This window comes from Sciurus carolinensis, chromosome X (genome assembly GCF_902686445.1).
Source record: "Sciurus carolinensis chromosome X, mSciCar1.2, whole genome shotgun sequence".
Taxonomy (NCBI): Eukaryota; Metazoa; Chordata; class Mammalia; order Rodentia; family Sciuridae; genus Sciurus; species Sciurus carolinensis.
In genome coordinates this window covers 55,635,977-55,652,838 of record NC_062232.1, presented here as the reverse complement: position 1 = coordinate 55,652,838, position 16,862 = coordinate 55,635,977, and the positions used below count along the sequence as shown (strand labels likewise).

Here is a 16,862-nt window from a genome sequence, read left to right as displayed (position 1 = left end):
ATATACATTAATGCTGACATATATATACTATGAATATGTATCAGTATTAGTATATATATATTATATATTAACATATGGTTCTTTAACTTTTAATATGATTGGTTAAATTGATTGATTTTCAAATATTAAATCAGTTCTGTATACCTTGCATACTTTGGTATGTTATATATTTTTTTTTCTTGAGGATTTTGTTTCAATATTAATGAGGAATGTTAGTCTGTAGTTTTCTTTCTTTTACTGTCATCATCAGCATTTAGCATAGGGGCACTAATCACCCTATAAAATAAGTTTGGAAATATTCTTTCCTATTTTCTGCAGGATATAGTATAGAACTGGTGTCAATTCTCTTCTTCAGTACAATTCTCCAGTGAAACCCTCTGGGCCTGGAGATTTCTTTTTCAGGAGTTTGTAATTTCTACATTGATACCATTTTGGTCAGAAAATCTTTCTATGTAATTTCATTTTTTTTATTTGTTGAGTCCTGTTTTATGGCCAGGATGTGACCTATCTTGGTAGACCTGTGAGTGCTTGAAAAGAATGTGTATTCGGCTGTTGTTTGGAGTGTTCTATAAATGTCAGTTACATCCTGTTGATTGATAGCATTGTCAAGTTCTTCTCCATCCTTGGTCAATTTCTGTCTAGTTACTCAGTTGGTTGCTGAGACAGTCATGTTGAAGTCTCCAGCTCTAAATCTGGATTTATCTGTTTCCCAATGCAGTTCTATCAATTTTTGCTTCACATATTTTGAAAGTCTGCTGTTTGATGCATTCATATTTCAGATTGCTATGTCTTGGTAAAATGACCCTATTACTGTTATATAATGTCCCTCTCTGTCCATGGTAATTTTATTAGTAGACTGACTGCTGTGAAATCTACTTTATCTGATATCAACATAGCAATACATCATATTCTATCCTTTTACTTGTTTTGTTTTGTTTTGTTTTGTTTGTGGTGCTGGGGATTGAACCCAGGGTCTTGTGCTTGTGAGGCAAGCACTCTACCAACTGAGCTCCTTTTACTTTTAGTATATCTTTATCATATTCAAAGTAAGTTTCTTGTAGGCAACATATAATTAGGTCATTTTTAGTGACACTGCCAGTCTTTGTTTTTTTAATTGCTGTATTTAGATCATTTATATCCAGTGTAATTTTGCTGTGGTTTGACTCTCCCATTTTATTTTACTTTTTTGTTTTCCATTCTTTGTTTCTCTGTTTTCTCCTGTCTTTTACTGTGGGTGATTTGTACCTTTTTTCAAATTCCATTTTGATTCAACTGTAGTACTTTTATTATATCTCTTTATATTGGTTTTTATTGGTTGTTCTGGATGTATATTGTATACATATAACTTCTTAGAGTCTACTGTTGTCAACATTTTAGCAATATGAGTGGAGAGGCTTTGTCTATTTTTAAGTACATTTCCTCCCCGCCCCCCCATCTATTAAATACTTGCCTCAAATATTTTCTCTACATACAGTTAGAAGCACATCAGTGTTACAAATTTTACTTCCCACCAAATGTAATTTAGAAAACTCAAGAGGATAATTGAAATCTATTATATCTACCTATATTTTTATTCTTCCCATTGTTCTTTCTTCCTCTCCGATGTTCCAAGATTCTTTGTTTTATCATCTCCTTTCCATTTCAAGAACTTTGGCTATTCTTTTTTAGGATAGGTCTACTAGCAAAAAATTCTCAATGTTTTCTATCCTTTATGAATACCTTAATTTTCTCTTCATTCCTGAAGGATATTTTCACTGGATATAGAATTCTGGGTTGACAGTTCTTTTCTTTTAGCACTTGAAAAATATTGTACCAGTTTCTTCTGATCTGTGTTTTATGAGAAATTCATTGTCATTTGAAGTATCAATGAATTATCAATTATGGGTAATACTTTATTTCTCTTTGGCTGCTTTCTACATTTTTCTCTCTTCATTTAGATTTTGGAATTGTAATTATGATGGTCTTGGTGTGGATTTCTTTTGGTTTATATTGTTTGGGGTTCAGTTAGCTTCTTGAATCTGTAGGTTTTCTGTCTTTGGCCAATTTCAGGGAATATTTAACCATAATTTTTTTCAAATAATTTTAGCCCTCCCTCTCAGATTTGATGTGAATACTAGATCTCTTTAATGACATGAATGTTAGATATTCTATCATAGTCCTGCATGGTCCCTGAATCTCTCAGTTCTTCAGTCTATTTTCTGTCATTTGTTCAAACTGAGTAATCGCTATTGTTTGATCTTCTAGTTCACTAATTCTTCTTTCACCCCTGCCATTCTGCTATTAGAAATACATGTTGTTTTTTACTTTACATACTCTAGTTTCTTGTTTTAAAATTTCCATTTAGTTTTAGTTTTTCTTTCTGTTTCTTTGCCAGCACTTACTTTTTTTTTTTTTCCATTTGTTTCAAGCATGTTTGTAATTGCTCATTGATGTATTCTTATGGTGGCTGCTTTAAACTCCTCAGATATTCCCAATATCTTTTTCATCTCTGTCGTCATCTGTTGATTATTTTGAGATTTGTTTGTTTTTCTTTTTTTCTCATTCAAGTTAAGAGTCTCCTGCTCTTGTTATGATGAATGGTTTTCTATTGTATCCTGAACATTTTAGGTATGATGTTATGAAACTCAAGATCTTATTTAAATCTTCTGTTTCAGCAAGCTTCCTCTGACACCATACTGTCAGGGGAGGGGTTCACTACCCCATTACCTCTAGGTGAGAGTAAAAGTCTAGGGAACCACTTTAAAGGGGTTTTCAATTTTTAGGAGTATACTAGATGGAGCAGAAAAAAGACAAAATGTTCTTTCATATCTGAATGTTTATTTCATATTTCATATGTGTTTTGATAATGTTTATGTTAAGAATGGCTTTTCAAAGGCCTCTCTGAACAATAATCAAAGCATATACCATAACTCAAAATATGCACATCAATGAAATATGCACATTCTGTATCATCTTTCAAGTTCCACTGAGATTCTCTTTAAGTTTAGATTCCTAAAAATATTAATTTTTTTTAAATGATAGAAGTCTTAGTTCCCTGTTCAGCTACAATTGACACCCTGTTGGAGAAAATTGGTTTATCGTTCCTGTGGGGCAAGAGTAGAAATTCAGACTCCCAACTAGTGGAAGGGTGGCTTCATCACTGAGAGGCTAATTTTCTATTTTCATCTTTCATTCACTCAAGAAATATGTATTTGGTGTTAATCTGTGCCAGGAACTGTTCTAGGCACTGGTAATACAGCACTACAGAGGACAAATAAAGAGAGCTTACATTGCCCATAAAGCTTGCATTCTAGTGAAACAGACAAGCAATAAGTAAATAAATATTTGGTGTTGATTACTGATTAATTCAGGGGAAACTCTTTTAGATAGTGTGATCAATAAAGGTTTCTTTGAAAAGGTGACATTTGGGAATAGAACTTAAGGAAATGAGTGGAGGAGATTTACAAAATTGAGGTGAAGAACATTCTAGATGAAGGGAAAACAGGATCAAAGACCCTAAGGCAGGAATGGATTTAGTGTGTTTAATATATATGTTTTAACATATATTAGAAAGAAATATAACTATTACATCAAATTCTTTGACTTCACTGATATTATTGCTTAAGATGAAGCTAAGTATCAAAAATGACTTCATATAAGAAAGGTTTCTACATAAGTGATATGTAAAAATGGTAAGACTCTTGACAGTATTGAAGTTTAGGAAGCAAATCTATCTCTGAGGTAGATAAGATTATTTCATGATAATATTATTTAACATATGAGAGAACTGAGGTTTAGAAAAGTTAATTACCTTGTACAGGGTCACAATGCCAGTGAGTGGGGAGAACTGGGATCCCACATGAGAAGTTGAGGATCATGCCCAAAGCTTAGAAGAAGAAATACAGATTTTTCCTTCTGCCTGGTAGAGCTGCTAATTGTTGCATACAACAAACCAACAATTTTGGAAGGGCAGGTGGAGGACTCTAATGTACTTAAGTGAGTTTGTTTGTTTGTCCAAAAAACATGCCAAAAGCAATTAATATTGCTCATTCCCCTCCAGCTTTTAGCACTAAAATGATCCAGGGGCAAAATTATTATTTTGGAAATGATTAGAGAAAATAAGGTAAGCCACTCAGGGTTCTGGAATGTCCCAACTGTTGACAACTTTCTCAGTGAACCCAGAGACCCTTTAACCCACTGAGACTCAGGTGCTATCTTGAGCTCAGCCACCAAACCCAGCAGTGCTGAGAGTCATTTAACACCAGCATTAGCAGGCCAGGCTCCCTGACTTTTCTACCAAGAGGAAGTTTCTGCAGGATTCTCACCATAGAGTTCCAGAGGAAACTATACAGATATTGCATCCCACGAACTCCTCTGCTATACCTTGATGGGGACATCCCCAAGCCATGGTCAGGCCACCAAGGAGCTGAGAGTCTTTTGAGAAAGGGAAGCATCTTTATAGGCTCTTGGTTTGCCCACATCCTTCTGCCTCTTTGCAGCTCCAAGCATATTTTGGAGGGAGATTTCATAAAGATTTCTAAATTGAGTTAGAATTTCAAGTCTATTGTGACATGCAAATTAGTCCTGCTTGCCCATTGGCAGCAATGCAGCTGAAGTGCCTAGAGACGGGCCATAAAATGAAAACATCAAAGTGATTAAATGTGCCCGAAGAGCATAATTGAGTGCATGAATAAGAGAAAATAAAACAAATTGATTTTCTCCAGTGCCAGAAAAACAGAATAATTGAGAACAAAATAATAGACTTTGAAGTAATCAAAGTGAGGAATGCACCATAGTGACATAGAAACAGCCAGTTGTGGGAGAGATTTATTGTGTTTCTGTTATCATTTTTACAACTTTAATTTCATTAGCTAATAAATACAAATCAATTGAAAAGTCAGTCAACCAGAGAGGAGGAAGTCCCAAGCCAAGATTTTTATTCACATCTCTAAAACAGGCTGAGGCGGTGATCCTTAATCTACTTTCATAGGCGCGCATTTCCCCCGTGAGCTGGAAAACAAGTTCTGCTCTGGAGGTGGTGATGTTCTGTTCTGTCAATCACTTTTCACATATAGGTTATAGATTCAACTTTCAAAAGGGTCACTTTTATACCCCGCCAAGATTTCCAACAGACAAAATTGTCTTAGTGGAAACATCTTGGTTTGCGAAGTTGGCATGTTCAAGGCACTGACCAGCACATGTGGTCTTTCATTAAGTCCTTCCGGCTTCATTCAGTGTTAGTGGTGATGGCCACAGTTATGGCAAAAACAGCAGGAGCACCTGCCACTCTCACAGTACTACTGAGCATCTCTGGCTCATTTCTTCCATTGCCCCACCCTGCCCCCCCCACACACATGCACACCCCCCCACACACACAAGTGACACTTAAATCTAATCTAAATCTGGGAAGCCTAAGCAAGTGTATGCCATCCCCTTGGCTTCAAGCCTGGTACCCATGATGCTGGGGAAGATCAGTGGTGAGATGCTAGGCCAGGGGAGACTTTTCATATCAACTATGGAAATAGAGCACTGGGGACACCAAGTCATGCTAGGACCACATCCTGGAAGATCACAGAGTAAACATGAGACTGTTGCAGAACTATTTTTATGGCTCCTCCAAGAAAAGAATCCCTCCACCCTACTCAGCTGTTCATGGCTGGGCTCAGTGGCCCTTCCCTTCAAGATCTGCAGTAATGGCTGATGTGACCCGAATTGTGGTTTTCCTTTCACAGGCCTTTGAGCTACTCTGGCAGTGGTTGGCACTTCCAGATGTTCATGACACACCCTACCTTCAGGGCTCTACAGTCAGTGGCCATGCCTTTGGCTCCAGTAAAAGTCTCTGGGACCATTGGGACTGTAAAGCAGGGTGTGCAGAAGGAGTTGGCAGCACTGAGACTGGCACTATTTGCTGGCTCAATCCGGATGGCATGGTTAATAGATTGTGCCTGCCAGGCAATTTCTCCTGGAGAATTTATCTTCCAGGAAGCACCTAGAGGCTGAAGGGAGTTTCTCTGACCTTCTGGTGGCATCGAGGCCTAATAGTGATGTGCTTTGAGGCAAATAGGGGATGTTAGCATTTTGCTCTTTTGTGCAAGAGAGCAAAAATTTGTCTCCAGTTCAAGTCGAAAATCCCAACTTCCATTTCCCACTGGTGTTTGGGTGGAGCAAAATGGAGCAAATGGCTTTCAAAACTCTAAAGCATTATACAGATGTAAGGCTGTATTATTCTTCCTACCACTGCTATTCCCATTATCCTGGATTTCCCAGGCCAGAATTTTTGTCTGAAAAAGAAATGTGGAGAAGGCACGTCAACCAAAGAACCTGGGAGCTGTGACTCCAAAACGCCTGGGAGGCATCGCCCAGCCCAGCAGATAGACAACTGCTGAGACCCAGCTCCACAAGCTGCCTGGCAGGCATGCAGCCCACTCCTGTGATGTCACCTCTACAGTTACTTGTGCCCATCCCTCCACATGAAGCCAGCAGATTTAGGCACAGGAGGGGAGAAAAAATGAATCATAGGCTATTTTAGAAATTGCTTCGATTCCGTTTGAGGCCACAGCAGTGCCTTGCAAGCTGAGACCAGAGCACCCTAACCATCAGAGTAATATCCTTTAAGTGCTGATATCCTGTAAGTGCCAGAAGCCTGGTGGGATTAATCCACAACCCCAGGTTCTAATTCAGGTCAGAAAAAGACAAGTGGTAATTGGTGGTTCCACATAATTGTCATTGAAAGGCTTTCTGATGACAGGAGGGATCGACATTCCAAGGCAAGCAAAGCAGTTGACAATTAAAGGCTAAAAATCAGCCATTCACATCAGCACATGCCCAAGGCTTCACAGAAATTCTTTGGACTGCCATTGCTCCCAGGTAAAAGGAAGACCCTCAAACTTCCCATAATGGGGCAACAATTGGAAAGCTTGCTCTAGTCCCATATCACATTAGATCCCCTCTCCTTTCTATAATTCCAGCCTCCTGTCCCTCTGCCTGACTTTCATCCTGGGTTCTGGCCACAAAAACTTTGCAGTTGCCTTTATATATCCTGCTGCTCTGTTCCTGCTGCATGGAACATTTTTTCCACCTTTGCCCTTCAAGATGCCACCTGCTCTGTGAAGCTTTTCATGCCCTCTCTTTTTCTGCCTCCAGCATTTTGTACATATGGGTATTTTATTACCCCGTTGCTATGGGTGATGATGTGCTTGACTTTGAATATCTTTGTTGCTCACTGAACCAAGAGCTCCTTGAGGGCAAGGACTGTGTCTTGTTCTCCTCTATGATCCCAGTGCCCAGAACAGGGCCTAGGCCATTGTAGACACCAGTAGAGGCTTGTGCAATGAATGGACAGAGAAGTGGACCAGATTGTGCAAGGGAGCTGCATGGAGTAGGGAGCACACCATGTGAGATTTTCATGTACTAGAGGTCAATGGATGCAGAGCATCCTGGGCATGAGCTGCTCAAAAGACATTCCTACAATCATTTTTATCAAAATGTGCTTCATGTTCCTCTATAGGAGAGACAATCTGAGGTGACATGAAGACACTTTTAATTTTTTTTTTGTACCAGGTATTGAACCCAGGGGTGCCTAACCACTGGGCAACATCCCCAGCCCTTTTTAATTTTTATTTTGAGACAGGGTCTCACTAAGTTGTTCAGGGGTTCAATAAGTTTCTGAGGCTGGCTTTAACCTTGTGATCTTCTTGCCTCAGCCTCCTGAACCACTGGGATTGCAGGCATGCGCCACTGCACCTGGCTAGACATTTTTAATTTTAAAAAAGTCATATTTATTTTAATGTATGTTTTAAAATGTAATAAGCACATAGAGTCTTTTTTATTTTTGTTTTTGTTGCTGCTTAGGCTAGATGAGGCTGAAATAGGTATTAAAGTTTTAGAGGTGAATGGATACATAGAAGAATATTAGATGACTATTAATAAAGATGCTAAGCAGATGTGACAACATTCCTGAAAGGATTGCTCATAAGATGTTAGTTTGGGAAATACTTTTCAACAGTCCTAAATTCTCTTGTCTGTTATGTGGTGCCACACAGCTTCCAAGGGTCCTGGGATCACTTTGGCATTCCTCCAAACTGCTGTGATATATTGCCTTCAGAACTCATTTGCCACCTCTCATGGTAGCACTGATTCCCCAATTGTTAGCATGTGTTTGCTCACCTCAACCACATTTATAAGGTCCCTAAGAGCAAAGATCAAGCTTTAAACCTCTGTAGATTTAATGGGAAAGTGCTTAATCCACTGCCCTATAACTCTACAGATGTTTGTTCCTTCAATGAATAAGTATTGAGTACCTAGTATATGCCAGGCACTGTAGAGAGTGCTAACAACAGAGAAATGAACAAGACAGATAAAGCCCCTGCCCTCCTAGAGCTTGTGAGAGAAGACAGACTGCATACAAATAAACACACAAGATGCTTTGGGTGAGCAAAGTGCATTAATGAAAATAAAATTGGATCAGGTGACAGAAAAGGTGTGACTGTCTAGTGGTCACTCAGCTTGAATGGTTATAAGCCCCCTTACAGGTGACTTTTTTGAGTTGAGAACTGTTCACTCAAGGTCACAGAGGTGATGAAATAGATAAAAAATGGGAATATCCAAGGACAGAGCATTCCAGGCAGAAGAAACACCAAGTATAAAGGACGAAGCCCTAAGAGGGAAAATTATTCACGTATTCAAACCACACCAAGAAAACCTGTGTGGCTAGAACCAAGAGAACAGGGAAGGTGTGAGTAGGAGGCAGGAGAGAAGGGACCAGTTCCTGCAGGTGAAGTTGCTTAGATTTTATTCTAGGTGTTATTGGAGGCTGTTAGAGGGTTTTGAGCATAAGAGTGGTATACTATGACCTGAGTATTATCAAAATACTCTGATTGCTATATAGAGAATAGCTTGTGGGACTGGGGATATGACTCAGTTGGTAGAGTGCTTGCCTCACAAGCACAAGGGCCTGGGTTCAATCCCCAGCACTGCAAAAAAAAAAAAAAAAAAACAGAAAAAGAAGAGAGAGAGAGAGAGAGAGAGAGAGAATAGTTTGTAGGGGACAAGGAAGAAAACAAGGATGCCAGTTTTTTTTTTCTGAGTATCTTTTATTTGCTTGGATATATGTGGAACTCTACAGAGAGTGGGGGGAAAGGTGCTTAAGGTGGATGCCAGTTTTGAGGCTACCAGAATCATCGGTGCAAAGAGTGAAAAGAAACTTTAAAACAAAAGAATAAATAAGGATGACCCCTAGTTAGTGTTGTGAAAGAAAAGAACAAAAAAACACAAGGGTGGCTGCATTGTCCAATACAGCCACCACTAGCCATATGTGGTTATTTAAGTTTAAGTTAACTAAATAAAATCTAAAATTAAGTTCGTCACTTGCGCTAACCATATTGCAAGTGCTCAATAGCCACATGTGACTACTGGCTACCATGTTGGGCAGCAAAGATATAGAATAATTCCATCATCTCAGAAAGTGCTCTGTGTGTGGTGTGTGTGTGTGTGTGTGTGTGTGTGTGTGTGTGTGTGAGAAAGAGAGAGAGAGAGAGAGCGAGCAAGAGAGAGAGAGAGAGAGAGAGAGAGAGAGAGAGAGAGAGAGATTAGGGACCAAACCCAGGTGCTCTACACACTGAGCTACATCCCCATTCCATTTTTATTTTTTATTTTGAGACAGGGTATGGCTGTTTCCCAAGCTGGTCTTAAAATTGCTATTCTCCTGCCTCAGCCTCCTGAGTACCTGGGATTACATGTGTGAGTCATCACACACAGCTTACTCTACATTTAAAAGACTAGGTAATAAGAGGACAAAAATATAAGCCACAGACTGGGAGAAATATTTGCAAAACTAGTACAGTACTTATATATCCAAAATATGCAAAGAACTGTTAAAACTCAACAATAAGAAAACAAACAACCTAATTTTTTTTGCCATACTGGAGATTAAACCAAGAGATGCCCACCACTGAATTATATCCCCAGCCCTTTTTATTTATTTTCATTTCTTTTTTTATTTTGAGACAGGATCTCAGTAAGTTCCAAGGCTGGACCCAAACTTGCAATCCTCCTAACTCAGTCTCCTGAGTAGCTGATATTACAGGCATAGGTCAATATATCTGGAACAAGCAACCTAATTTTAAAATAGATAAAATATGTAAACAGCTCCCCAAAAAGATATACACATGACAAAGAAACATGAAAATATGCTTAAAATCATGTGTCACTAAGGAACTGCAAATTTAAACAATGAGATACTGCCAGGTGTAGTGACACATGCCTGTAATTCCAGCTACTTGGGATTCTGAGACAGGATCACAAGTTCAAGACCTGCCTCAGCAACTCAGAATGATCCTGTCTCAAACTAAAAATTTTTTAAAGGGCCAGGATGCAGATTAATAGTAAAGCACCCCTGGATTCATTCCCCAAAACCAAAATAAAAAAAGGAACCATTAGATACCACTTCGAACCTATTAGAATAACTAAAATCCAAGATACTAACAACACCAAGTGTTGGAGATGATGTGAAGCATCAGGAACTCTCATTTATTATTGGTAGGAATGCAAAATGACACAGCCACTTGGGAGGACAGTTCAGCAGTTTGTGGCAAAGCTAAGCAGTCTTACCATACCATCCAGCTATTACTGTCCTTGGTATTTACCCAAATAAGCTGAAAAACCCCTGTCCACACAAAAACTTATACATGAATTTTTATGATAGACTTGTTCATGATTGCCAAAACTTGGAAGCAAACAAGATGATATTCAGCAAGTGAAAGGATAAACCATGGTACATCCAGACAAGGAATATTATTCAGCACTATAAAGAAATAAGCTATCAACCCAAAAAAAGACATGGAGGAGTCAAGTGCTGTGTCACACACCTGTAATTCCAGCAACTTGGGAGGCTGAGGAAGGAGAATCCCAGGTTCAAGTTCAGCCTCAGCAGCCTAGCAAAGCCTAAGCAACTTACTGAAACCCTGTCTCAATATTAAAAATTACAAAGGACTATGGATGTAGCTCAGTTGTAAAGTGTCCCCGGGTCTGATTCCCAATACACCCCCCAGGAAAGGACATGGAGGAAACATAAGTACATATTGCTAAATGAAAGAAGGCAGTCTGAAAAGGGTTTATAACATAAGATTCCAAGCATATGATATTGTGGAAAAGGTAAAACTACAGAGATAGTAAAAAGATGAATGATTTCCATACTTCTGGGGAAGGAAGAGAGGACAAATAAGTGGAGCTCAGATTTTTAGGGCAATGAAACTATTCCACATGATACTATAATGGTGGACACATAACCCCATGCACTTTTCAAAACTTGTAGAAATGTACAATACACAGAGTGAACCCTAGGACTGGAAATGTAGATCAGTGGTACAGCACACATATGCAAGACCCTGGGTTTGATCTCCAGCACTGAAAAATAAAATCAGTGAATCCTAATGAAAATGTGGACTTTAGTTAATATTAATGTACTAATATTCATTCAAACTGTAATACATGTACCATACTAATGCAAGATGTTAATAATAGGGGCAACTGCCTGCAAGGGAAAGCATAAGGGAGTATGTGTGTGTGTGTGTGTGTGTGTGTGTGTGTGTTTGTGTATGTGTGTATAATCTGATCTCTGTACTTCCTGCTTGGTTTTTCTGTAAACCTAAATAAAACTGCTCTAAAACTCAAGTCCATTAAATAAAAAGACAAAAACTAGAGAGAGTGCTCTCCAGCACCTAAAAAAATACCTAGCACTGAGTAGATACTCCAAAAATATTTGTTGAAAAAGGGGAAGAACAATCGAGTCAGTTAATCAGTGAACTGATAGAACACATTCCTCCTGCATCCTGGGGCAGTCCCTTCTTGTACATCAGAGATGGGTTGCAATATCATTTATTGTCCAAACCAGGATATTTGAGAATGAAATGGAGTGCCACTGATATAAATCAAGACCATCCCAGAGATAACCAGAAATTACAAATTGGGAGTACACAAGCCATATCTAGCCTCCAAAATTATTTTCTTTGGACACTCATACTGATGCCCAACACAATATTCTTTAAAATTTCAATCAGTTGTCTGCATTTAACACTGTGTAAACTTTGCATAAAATGTACATTTCTGGACTGGGGATGTAACTGTGTCAGAGAACTCACCTAGCATGCATGAAACATTGTTTTGGAGCCCCAGCACAGCAAAAAAAAAAAAAAAAAAAAGAAGAAGAAGAAGAAAAATGAAAGAAAGAAAGAAGAAAAAGTAAATTTCTGATTTCTCTTAAAAAATGGAAAGATCTGGTCACACTGGGCCCTCATGCTCACATAGTAGTAAATTTCTGGAGCTGAATTGCAGTTCTCCACTTCGCAAGTATATACCTTTCTGTTTGCCTCAGACTCCTCCGCTCCACTTAGAATATTTCACTCTAGGCCAAGTGTGAGTTTCCATTTACCATCTCACAGTTTGGGTTTTCTTTTTCTTTATTTTTTTCAGTGCATCACAATTATACGTAATAATGGGAACCATGATGCCATATTTATACAGGCATATAACATAATCTGCTCAATCTCATTCCCCTGTACCTTCCTTTTCCCTCCCCTCCTCCCTCCTCTCCTTCTTACCTCTGTCCCTACCCTGATCCACTTGCTCTACTATCCCCCTTCTTTCATAATGGAATTGAGGAAAAAGGAAAATATTTCTTATACTCAGGATGACTCAAATTAGGAAAATGAAGAAAGCAACCAGAGGGCTTCATATGCACTGCCCCAATCTGCTTTACACACAGTAGTCTTGGCCTCTCTAGGCATTTGGGTTTGCCCCTCTGGTCTGAACTCCTGTTTCCCCCAGGCCCCAGACTGTGTTGGCCTCTAGAATTTTCTCAGGCTACCACCCACTGCTGGAAAAGCTAGACATGAAAGGGAAACAATGGGCATTATTTAAGCTTACATTATATTGTTACCCAAATTCAACATTGCTCATCATCAACTTTTGGTGGAAATTATTTCTGTTGTTTCTCTTAATTGTCTCCAAATGTAACTGGATAGTGAGTCAGGGCAGCAGAGAATACAGCACCCACCTTTCCTCTCTGTGGACACTTGTCATTGGAACGTTGTAATGTGGAGTTTTGTCTGCTCATGCATTCACTCATTCCCCCATGCTCTGACTAGGCTTACAGATGGAGGGACCCCCATGTCAGCACCAGGATCCCCTTCAGGATGTCCTCACCAAGGACAGCCACACAAGCAAGGGCATGAGACAGGAACACATGGATGGAGCATGTCTAAACAAAGGAGTTGTACTTCATTCATAGGTGGTCAGGAGCTCCTGAAGGAAGGAGAGGGGTGTGATCACAAGTAGCAATTACTGGGGAACAGCTCCAGAAAGAGTAGGATTAGTAAAGAAGCTGTTGCCATGACCCAAGTAATACATGTGACTAAGGAGGAGACAGTGGAACTGAAAAGAGGAAAGAGATTTGAGAGACATCTTGAGATTGGGCTTGGTAATTCATAAGACATGGAGGGGGCATGAACCAACAAATGAAGAATCAAAGATGATCCAGAGATTTTGAGTTTAGCAGTTTAAAACACCAAAAACATGATCCAAAAAAGAAAAAAAATGCTAAATTGGACCTCATCAAAATTATCTTTTGCATAAAAATATCTTTTCCTTTACAAAAGACTATTAGTAGAATAAAAAGATAACTTATGTACTGAGATAAAATATTTACAAATCCTATATCCAACAACAGATTTGTATCTAAAACATATAAAGAATTCTCCAAACTCAATAGTAACATCATGGGTAAATACTTTGGGTGTAGCTCAGTGGTACAGTGCTTGCCTAGCATGGGAGAGGCCCTGGGTTGCATCCCCAGCACTGCAAAAATGAGGATTGATTATATCCTTACCTTAAAAGCTTAAAAAGTGACAAAAGAGCTAACTAATATATAATATACAATATTATAAAACAATAAATCCCATGTGTTACTGGTCTCCTTCCATGAGCAAATATCTGTTTGTGCTTTCATAGACTTTATTGTTGGGAATAATTTCAGATTTACTGAATAATTGTAAGGATAGTACAGATTTCCCATGTGCCTCACACTCAGTTTCCCCCATCTTTGGTGTGATGTATTTGTTACACTTAAAGATCCAATATTGATACATTATTATGAACTATCCTTTATTCAGGTTCCCTTTTACTGCACCAGGATCCCATGCAGGATGCCCCATTTCCTTTAGGTCCTTCCTCCTTTCCAAGGAGAAAGAGTAAAGAAGTCTCTATGCAGAGTGCACATTAAGGAATTGGGAGTTAGACTCCCCCTCTTTGAAGATAGAGCATCTAATAAATTATTGGAAATTCTTCTTCTGTGCTGGGAGATTTTCCTCCAGTAATTTTTGAAAAATTTTGATGAAATCTAATTTATCAAATTATTTCATATGACTATTGTTTTGGGTGTCCTAAGAAAACTTTGCCTAACCCCTGTATTCTTTTTACTTGTCTATACTTTCAGATCTTTTTATAATAAGGATGCATTGCTTTGTAATAATTAATAACAAGTTTTAAAAATTTAATAAAAGATCCAGGTACAGCGATGCATGCCTGTAATTCCAGCTACTTGGAAGGCCGAGAAAGGAGGATCACAAGTTCCAGGCCAGTGTGAGCAACTTAGTGAGACCCTATCTCAAAATAAAATTTTTATAAAGGGCTGGGGATGTAGATGAGTGCTAGAGCACTTGCCTAGCTTGTGCAAGTTCCTGGGTTCAATCCCCAGCACCACATATATACACAAAAAATGATAGCACTACACTGATGGAGAACAGATTATCAGTTGCTAAGTGTGGGGGAGGAAGGAGGATGTATCTCCAAAAGGATAGCACAAGGGAATTTGGTGGGGGTTATGGAACTGTTCTGTGTAATGAATCTATGCATGTGTTTAACAAATCAGATCTAACTTCATGCAGTGGTGTACACTTATAGTCCCAGATATTTGGGAGGCTGATGCAGGAAGATCACTTGAATCCAGGAGTTCCAAACCAGCCTGGGCAACATATCAAGACCCATCTCAAAAAATAGATTTGCACATACAAAAAGTCAATTTACTGTACGTTAATTTAAAAAGTAAAGTAGATAGGCAAGTGGTTTATTTCTGATTGTTCCCTCTTTCCTCCCTTTTTTACATTTGTCCATTCAATCAGCCATTTACTGAGCACCTACTATGTATGTGGCATTGTGCTAGACTTTGGTGATCAATGAAAAGTAAGGCAACCCTGGTCCTCATGAAATATTCTTCCTGTTTCAGAGAAGAAGTGGTCAGTAGGGTTTGGAGTCCAGTGTTTCTGCTTGGGGAAATGGGCCAGGGAAAGACTGGCAAGGGAGCAAGTGAGCAAAACTTTCCTTTCTAGAGCCCAGTCCTGTAGGCTTACAAATGGTCACTTTTTAGAAAAGGATCTTAAGCTTAAGGGCAGTGGAAGTCCCCTACTCCATACTTCAGGGGTAATCAAGAGACATTGCTAGGAGGGATGTACCCTGCTAAGGGAGGAAGAAAGTTTAGGGATGGAGGGAGATTTGATGCAGTTAACTTTGAAAATGTTACATGAATGTGCATTTGTGTGTGTGTGTGTGTGTGTGTGTGTGTGTGTGTGTGTGTGCGCGCGTGGGTATGTGTGTGTGTGTGTCTTAAAACAACCATTTGTTTAGCTCATGACTCTGTGGATTGGTGATTGAGCTGGGCTCAGCTGAGTGGTTCTTCTGGTTTAGGCTGGATCTGCCCAGCATCTGAAGTCAACTGATTGTCAAAAGCCTCACTTGCAAATCACATAGTTGACTGATGGTTGCTGGGCTCATTAGAATATCTGGGCCCTTTGCTGCGCATCTTCCAGCAGGATAGCCTGCATTTGTTCACTTGGTAGGGTCACAGGGTTCCCAAAAGCAGCAAAAGAGCAGGTCCCAAAATGTAAAATTTTTCTTCTTCACAGTTTTATTGAGGTATATAATTCACATACGTTACCTGAATTTGAATTTTGTTTTCTGTCCTGTTTGCAGGGAATCTGAAGCATGTGGTCTAGTTGACAAAGAGATCACATTTCCAGCACTAAGCAGCAGTGCCTGTAATGAAGACAGCGTGTTTATTCGAGCAGTTTGTGGAATTTGTGACTGCAGGGGAAATTTGGATGAAATTACTTCCTGAAAATTTCCAAGGGGCACCGAGTAGCAACCGGCCTCCTGGGGTGAGAAAGCAGGCACCCCAGAGTCCTCAACTAGGCCTAAGGGAAGAGGAAGATAGACAACATTTAAAGTATTTTTTAAAAACACACAAATGCAGTTTTTAATCTTTGAAAATTATTTTTAAGTGAGTTGGGGAGGGGTGTTTTATTTTCTTAAAGGAAGAGATCAGAAGCTAGAGGAGAATGTGGAGCTCTGGTCACCAGTTTATGGATAGGAACTGCTGACAGGCAGGGTTTGGATCTCAGGACCATCCAGATGGAGCCCCAGGGAAGGGGGAAAACAATCAGCAGACTAGGTGGTGGGGTGGAGTCCACTACTGTTGTTCTAGGATTCAATATCTATTTTGTTTTCTTAATAAAATCTTTGAAAACCTACCTCTTTGTTCCATTGGTCTCATTGTTAACTGACACTGACAGCATGCACAGTTCTTAACTTTTCCTCTCACCAAAGTGGCCAGAAACAACCCTATTGCTTCCACACTCTGCTCTGGTTCTGCCTAAGAGGCTCACCCTGAGTGTTGGACCCTGCTGGGTAAATAATATGTCTCTACCCCAAGCCCTGGGGATGGAAGTCTTTTGCAGGGGGCTGATCATGGTGGAGAAAGCATGGAGCTGCAGGCACTTCAACCAAAGAGAGGGTCTTACTAGCTTCTAGGGAAGAACTGCCCCTGCCTGGGAAGG

General features: G+C 39.4%; 1 protein-coding gene across 2 annotated transcripts in view; it reads left to right on the top strand.

The window, feature by feature from the left end:
- The window catches only part of Hdac8 (histone deacetylase 8), a 222,296-nt gene extending 205,740 nt beyond the window's left edge, over window positions 1-16,556 (top strand). For both annotated transcript variants that reach the window (XM_047536457.1, XM_047536456.1), the window contains one exon: window positions 16,000-16,556. In XM_047536457.1, coding sequence (XP_047392413.1) covers window positions 16,000-16,008 — 9 coding nt within the window. In that variant the 3' untranslated portion in view covers window positions 16,009-16,556. The remainder of the gene's footprint in view (window positions 1-15,999) is intronic.
- Window positions 16,557-16,862: the final 306 nt, after the last annotated feature.